Source organism: Oncorhynchus keta, chromosome 10, assembly GCF_023373465.1.
Source record: "Oncorhynchus keta strain PuntledgeMale-10-30-2019 chromosome 10, Oket_V2, whole genome shotgun sequence".
Lineage (NCBI taxonomy): Eukaryota > Metazoa > Chordata > Actinopteri > Salmoniformes > Salmonidae > Oncorhynchus > Oncorhynchus keta.
In genome coordinates, this window is record NC_068430.1 from 78,832,519 (window position 1) to 78,840,683 (window position 8,165).

At 45.2% G+C, this 8,165-nt stretch overlaps 1 protein-coding gene across 1 annotated transcript in view; it reads right to left on the minus strand.

Annotated features, from left to right (window-relative positions):
• Positions 1-3,116: 3,116 nt before the first annotated feature.
• Positions 3,117-8,165, minus strand: part of LOC127932630 (golgin subfamily A member 7B-like) — a 9,896-nt gene continuing 4,847 nt past the window's right edge. The window contains exons 4-5 of the mRNA XM_052528936.1: positions 6,716-6,817; positions 3,117-4,919 (exon numbers count right to left, since the gene is read on the minus strand). Coding sequence (XP_052384896.1) covers positions 4,836-4,919; positions 6,716-6,817 — 186 coding nt within the window. The 3' untranslated portion in view covers positions 3,117-4,835. The remainder of the gene's footprint in view (positions 4,920-6,715; positions 6,818-8,165) is intronic.

The window sequence follows — 8,165 nt, forward strand, 5'->3', positions numbered from 1 at the left end:
TCTAAACCAGTGTGTGCCTCCCACTGAAATAACATGGATTGTGTGCCCACTCCACTGAAATAACATGGAATTCTAAACCAGTGTGTGCCCACTCCACTGAAATAACATGGAATTCTAAACCAGTGTGTGCCCACTCCACTGAAATAACATGGAATTCTAAACCAGTGTGTGCCCACTCCACTGAAATAACATGGAATTCTAAACCAGTGTGTGCCCACTCCACTGAAATAACATGGAATTCTAAACCAGTGTGTGCCCACTTGATAACATGCTAAACCAGTGTGTGCCCACTCCACTGAAATAACATGGAATTCTAAACCAGTGTGTGCCCACTCCACTGAAATAACATGGAATTCTAAACCAGTGTGTGCCCACTCCACTGAAATAACATGGAATTCTAAACCAGTGTGTGCCCACTCCACTGAAATAACATGGAATTCTAAACCAGTGTGTGCCCATCCACTGAAATAACATGGAATTCTAAACCAGTGTGTGCCCAACTGAAATAACATGGAATTCTAAACCAGTGTTGCCCACTCCACTGAAATAACATGGAATTCTAAACCAGTGTGTGCCCACTCCACTGAAATAACATGGAATTCTAAACCAGTGTTGCCCACTCCACTGAAATAACATGGAATTCTAAACCAGTGTGTGCCCTCTCCACTGAAATAACATGGAATTCTAAACCAGTGTGTGCCCTCTCCACTGAAATAACATGGAATTCTAAACCAGTGTGTGCCCACTCCACTGAAATAACATGGAATTCTAAACCAGTGTGTGCCCACTCCACTGAAATAACATGGAATTCTAAACCAGTGTGTGCCCACTCCACTGAAATAACATGGAATTCTAAACCAGTGTGTGCCCTCTCCACTGAAATAACATGGAATTCTAAACCAGTGTGTGCCCACTCCACTGAAATAACATGGAATTCTAAACCAGTGTGTGCCCTCTCCACTGAAATAACATGGAATTCTAAACCAGTGTGTGCCCTCTCCACTGAAATAACATGGAATTCTAAACCAGTGTGTGCCCTCTCCACTGAAATAACATGGAATTCTAAACCAGTGTGTGCCCACTCCACTGAAATAACATGGAATTCTAAACCAGTGTGTGCCCACTCCACTGAAATAACATGGAATTCTAAACCAGTGTGTGCCCACTCCACTGAAATAACATGGAATTCTAAACCAGTGTGTGCCCACTCCACTGAAATAACATGGAATTCTAAACCAGTGTGTGCCCACTCCACTGAAATAACATGGAATTCTAAACCAGTGTGTGCCCACTCCACTGAAATAACATGGAATTCTAAACCAGTGTGTGCCCTCTCCACTGAAATAACATGGAATTCTAAACCAGTGTGTGCCCACTCCACTGAAATAACATGGAATTCTAAACCAGTGTGTGCCCTCTCCACTGAAATAACATGGAATTCTAAACCAGTGTGTGCCCACTCCACTGAAATAACATGGAATTCTAAACCAGTGTGTGCCCACTCCACTGAAATAACATGGAATTCTAAACCAGTGTGTGCCCACTCCACTGAAATAACATGGAATTCTAAACCAGTGTGTGCCCACTCCACTGAAATAACATGGAATTCTAAACCAGTGTGTGCCCACTCCACTGAAATAACATGGAATTCTAAACCAGTGTGTGCCCACTCCACTGAAATAACATGGAATTCTAAACCAGTGTGTGCCCACTCCACTGAAATAACATGGAATTCTAAACCAGTGTGTGCCCACTCCACTGAAATAACATGGAATTCTAAACCAGTGTGTGCCCACTCCACTGAAATAACATGGAATTCTAAACCAGTGTGTGCCCACTCCACTGAAATAACATGGAATTCTAAACCAGTGTGTGCCCACTCCACTGAAATAACATGGAATTCTAAACCAGTGTGTGCCCTCTCCACTGAAATAACATGGAATTCTAAACCAGTGTCTGCCCACTCCACTGAAATAACATGGAATTCTAAACCAGTGTGTGCCCACTCCACTGAAATAACATGGAATTCTAAACCAGTGTGTGCCCACTCCACTGAAATAACATGGAATTCTAAACCAGTGTGTGCCCACTCCACTGAAATAACATGGAATTCTAAACCAGTGTCTGCCCACTCCACTGAAATAACATGGAATTCTAAACCAGTGTCTGCCCACTCCACTGAAATAACATGGAATTCTAAACCAGTGTGTGCCCACTCCACTGAAATAACATGGAATTCTAAACCAGTGTGTGCCCTCTCCACTGAAATAACATGGAATTCTAAACCAGTGTGTGCCCACTCCACTGAAATAACATGGAATTCTAAACCAGTGTGTGCCCACTCCACTGAAATAACATGGAATTCTAAACCAGTGTGTGCCCACTCCACTGAAATAACATGGAATTCTAAACCAGTGTGTGCCCTCTCCACTGAAATAACATGGAATTCTAAACCAGTGTCTGCCCACTCCACTGAAATAACATGGAATTCTAAACCAGTGTCTGCCCACTCCACTGAAATAACATGGAATTCTAAACCAGTGTGTGCCCACTCCACTGAAATAACATGGAATTCTAAACCAGTGTGTGCCCTCTCCACTGAAATAACATGGAATTCTAAACCAGTGTCTGCCCACTCCACTGAAATAACATGGAATTCTAAACCAGTGTCTGCCCACTCCACTGAAATAACATGGAATTCTAAACCAGTGTGTGCCCACTCCACTGAAATAACATGGAATTCTAAACCAGTGTGTGCCCACTCCACTGAAATAACATGGAATTCTAAACCAGTGTGTGCCCAACTGAAATAACATGGAATTCTAAACCAGTGTGTGCCCACTCCACTGAAATAACATGGAATTCTAAACCAGTGTGTGCCCACTCCACTGAAATAACATGGAATTCTAAACCAGTGTGTGCCCACTCCACTGAAATAACATGGAATTCTAAACCAGTGTGTGCCCACTCCACTGAAATAACATGGACATATTAAACCAGTGATGAAATAACATGGAATTCTAAACCAGTTCTTCTGATCATGAGTCCACTGAAATAACATGGAAGTGTTCCAGTTATTTCTTTACAGTGAAAAATAATGACATGTTAAAATGGAGTGATGGAAGAGCAGTGGTTATTTATTAAAGTTCTTCTGATCATGAGTATCAAACACCAACAACAAGCATTATAATGAAGGTTCCAGTTCTCTACTTTAATGAAGGTTCCAGTTCTCTACTTTAATGAAGGTTCCAGTTCTCTACTTTAATGAAGGTTCCAGTTCTCTACTTTAATGAAGGTTCCAGTTCTCTACTTTAATGAAGGTTCCAGTTCTCTACTTTAATGAAGGTTCCAGTTCTCTACTTTAATGAAGGTTCCAGTTCTCTACTTTAATGAAGGTTCCAGTTCTCTACTTTAATGAAGGTTCCAGTTCTCTACTTTTATGAAGGTTCCAGTTCTCTACTTTTGCCTAAACATGTCCCAGATGAAAATAAAAAGGCAGACGCTTCACATCAATAAATAATGACATTTTGGCAGTTTATGGTTCTTTGGAGGAGGGTTTGTGTAGCAAAAAAGGAAGGAGTGTTTGTGCGCGTGCAGGAAGAATTGTTCGTGACTTTATTACAGGGTCCTGGTGCAGGCTTTTGTTCCAGACCAGCACTAAAACACCAGGACTGAAGAACACTATGTTAAAGGATGCTACATAGTCTATACAGGTAGCTGTGTATTTGCATAATCATGATCTAGGAGAGCTGGTGGTTCAGCTCTGAAGACGAGAGGTTAGCTGGGTTGTGGAGTGTTTGATACCAAGCTGCATCATGACACTGACCAGTTGATGGTACCTGAGCCATTTATACAGGCTAATATATATGTCTCTGGATGGAACGAGCTGCATTCATCTGTTTGCTACTATCAGCCCATCCATGTGGTTTACATCTCCGCCGAGCTGTGTAGTGCCACATCCCAAATGGCTCCCTACTCCCTATATAGTGCACTACTAGGGCCCAGGTCAGAATTAGAGCACTATATAGGGAATAGGGTGCCATTTGGGAAGTACCCTAGATCTCCTACAGTACGTGTCTGGGTCGTGGGCCTATTCACAAGACACCAAAAGGCAGAAAACCAACTGAAACAGTAGAGGGACTACCTGAAACGTGTCCAATAAGAACTGTTTTCCCTGGTTCAAATGTTTCACTACGATGTGCACTAATGAATACAGGTAGGTAGGTGTGTACTAGTCCATCATCGTTCCATATCAAATTACACCCTAGTCCCTATCTTGAACACTACTATCTTCAAACACAGTGCACTACTTTTAACCAGAGCCCCAAACTAGTGCACTACTTTTAACCAGAGCCCCAAACTAGTGCACTACTTTTAACCAGAGCCCCAAGCTAGTGCACTACTTTTAACCAGAGCCCCAAACTAGTGCACTATAGGAGGACTCGTGTCCCAAATGGCTCCCTATATAGTGTCTTTTTTTACCAGGGCCTGAAAAAGCTGCCATTTGGGACATAACCAAAATGCAATTTTAAATTGTCAGTATTCCCAACGTTGATAGATTCAGCTTGATCTGCTTCGGTCCATGTGGTTCAGTTGCGATCTAATGTTCGGTCGGTTAGCTCAAGTTTGTTACGGTCAGGGCCATTGTGGTTGCGGTAGGTGAGGCATACCCAGCCCACCAAGCACTGCTGTCGGGGTGGTTCTCTAAGGGACCAGGGTTGTAGAGCTCCAGGGATCAGGGGGGTAGAGGTGCCGTGGACCCAGTCACCGAACACTGTGGATGGGTGTAGCGTTCCAGGGACCGGGGAGGTGGCGAGGAGGTGACATGTACCCGGTCACCGAGCACTGCTGCCGGACGTAGAGCTGGAGCCTGAGCAGGAGCCACTGGAGCCTCGGTCCTCATAGATAGAGATCTCTATCTGGACAGGATGGGGTTAAAGGAAGGAACACACTCCGATAGGGAGGGTCTACAGGGAGGGTCTGGGTCTATAAGGAGGGTCTGGGTCTATAAGGAGGGTCTGGGTCTATAAGGAGGGTCTGGGTCTATAAGGAGGGTCTGGGTCTATAAGGAGGGTCTGGGTCTATAAGGAGGGTCTGGGTCTATATGGGGTCTATAAGGAGGGTCTAGGTCTATAAGGAGGGTCTAGGTCTATAAGGAGGGTCTGGGTCTATAAGGGTCTGGGTCTATGGGGGTCTGGGTCTATAAGGGGGTCTGGGTCTATAAGGAGGGTCTGGGTCTATAAGGGGGTCTATAAGGGGGTCTGGGTCTATAAGGAGGGTCTGGTCTATAAGGAGGGTCTGGGTCTATAAGGAGGGTCTGGGTCTATAGGGAGGGTCTGGGTCTATAGGGAGGGTCTGGGTCTATAGGGAGGGTCTGGGTCTATAGGGAGGGTCTGGGTCTATAAGGAGGGTCTGGGTCTATAAGGAGGGTCTGGGTCTATAAGGAGGGTCTGGGTCTATAGGGAGGGTCTGGGTCTATAAGGAGGGTCTGGGTCTATAAGGAGGGGGTCTGGGGGTCTGGGTCATAGGGAGGGTCCGGGTCAGGGAGGGTCTGGGTCTATATCTGGGAAAAGGGGGTCTGGGTCTAAAAGGAGGGTCTGGGTCTAGGGGGTCTGGGTCAGGGTCTGGGTCTATAAAAGGAGGGTCTGGGTCTATAAGGAGGGTCTGGGGAGGGTCTAGGTCTATAAGGAGGGTCTGGGTCTATAGGGAGGGTCTGGGTCTATAAGGAGGGTCTGGGTCTATAAGGAGGGTCTGGGTCTATAGGAGGGTCTAGGGTCTGGGTCTATAAGGAGGGTCTGGGTCTATAGGGGGTCTGGGTCTATAAGGAGGGTCTGGGTCTATAGGGAGGGTCTGGGTCTATAAGGGTCTGGGTCTAGGAGGGTCTGGGTCTATAAGGAGGGTCTGGGTCTATAAGGGGGGGTCTGGGTCTATAAGGAGGGTCTGGGTCTATAAGGAGGGTCTGGGTCTATAGGGGGTCAATAGGGAGGGGGTCTAAAGGGTGGGTCTGGGTCTAAAGGGTCTGGGTCTATAGGAGGGTCTGGGTCTATAAGGAGGAGGGTCTGGGTCTGGGTCTATAAGGAGGGTCTGGGTCTCAATAGGGAGGGTCTGGGTCTATAAAAAGGAGGGTCTGGGTCTAAAAGAGGGTCTGGGTCTATAAGGAGGGTCTGGGTCAGGGAGGGTCTGGGTCTATAAGGAGGGTCTGGGTCTATAGGGAGGGTCTATAACGGGGTCTGGGTCTATAAGGAGGGTATGGGTCTATAAGGATGGTCTGGGTCTATAAGGATGGTCTGGGTCTATAGGGAGGGTCTGGGTCTATAAGGAGGGTCTGGGTCTATATGGAGGGTCTGGGTCTATATGGAGGGTCTGGGTCTATAAGGATGGTCTGGGTCTATAAGGATGGTCTGGGTCTATAAGGAGGGTCTCTATGGAGGGTCTGGGTCTATATGGAGGGTCTGGGTCTATCCAATACACACACACTGTACAAGATCCTTATTCTTGGGAGCCCACGTGTACTGTTGACTCGTCATCTCTCTCGCTCCATCTCTTTCTCCCTCTTTAAATCTCATACATGTGTACTGTTCACCCTCTCTCTGTCTATATTGTTTTCTTCATCTCTCTGTCTATTGTTTTCTTCATCTCTGTCTTTGTTTTTCTTTGTCTGTCTCTCTCTCTCACACACACACACACAGAGCAGCAGTAGTAGCTGTAAGGATACGACCCTCATGCCCCTCTCAATGGGGTCAGTGATGAGTAGACCTCGCGGGGCGTAGATCTTCTCATTCTGCTCCTGGATGTACCTGCCTATCTTCTTCAACACCTGGGGGAGATTGAGAAAGAGGGGGATGAAAGGGTTAGAGAGAGAGGGGGAGAGGGAACAGTGAGAGAAAGAAATAACAAAAGAGGGAGACAGTATGACAAAGTAAGGAACATACACTATCGTTCAAAAGTTTGGGGTCTCTTAGAAATGTCCTTGTTTTTGAAAGAAAAGCTATTATTTTTTGTCCATTAAAATAACATCAAATTGATCAGAAATACAGTGTAGACATTGTTAATGTTGTAAATGACTATTGTAGCTGGAAACGGCAGATTTTTAATGGAATATCTACAGAGGCCCATTATCAGCAACCATCACTCCTGTGTTCCAATGGCACGTTGTGTTAGCTAATCCAAGTTTATCATTTTAAAAGGCTAACTGATCATTAGAAAACCCTTTTGCAATTATGTTAACACAGCTGAAAACGGTTCTGATTAAAGAAGCAATAAAACTGGCCTTCTTTAGACTAGTTGAGTATCTGCAGCATCAGCATTTGTGGGTTCAATTACAGGCTCAAAATGGGCAGAAACAAATAACTTTCTTCTGAAACTTGTCAGTCTATTCTTGTTCTGAGAAATGACGGTATTCCATGCAAGAAATTGCCAAGAAACTGAAGATCTCGTACAGCTCTGCGTACTACTCCCTTCACAGAACAGTGCAAACTGTCTCTAACCAGAATAGAAAGAGGAGTGGGAGACCCCGGTGCACAACTGAGCAAGAGGACAGTCCAGTTGTGGCCAAATGTTTTGAGAATGGCACAAATATTAATTTTCACAAAGTCTGCTGCCTCAGTTTGTATGATGGTAATTTGCATATACTCCAGAATGTTAGAAGAAGAGTGATCAAATGAATTGCAATTAATTGCAAAGTCCCTCTTTTCCATGCAAATGAACTGAATCGCCAAAAACATTTCCACTGCATTTCAGCCCTGCCACAAAAGGACCAGCTGACATCATGTCACAGGTGTGAGTGTTGACGAGGACAAGGCTGGAGATCAATCTGTCATGCTGATTGAGTTTGAATAACAGACTGTAAGCTTCAAAAGGAAGGTGGTTCTTGGAGTCATTGTTTTACCTCTGTCAACCATGGTTACCTGCAAGGAAACACGTGCCGTCATCATTGCTTTGCACAAAAAGGGCTTCACAGGCAAGGATATTGCTGCCAGTAAGATTGCACCTAAATCAACCATTTATCGGATCATCAAGAGCTTCAAGGAGAGTGGTTTAATTGTTGTGAAGAAGGCTTCAGGGCACCCAAGAAAGTCCAGCAAGCGCCAGGACCGTCTCCTAAAGTTGATTCAGCTGCGGGATCTGGGCACCACCAGTACAGAGCTTGCTCAGGAATGGCAGCA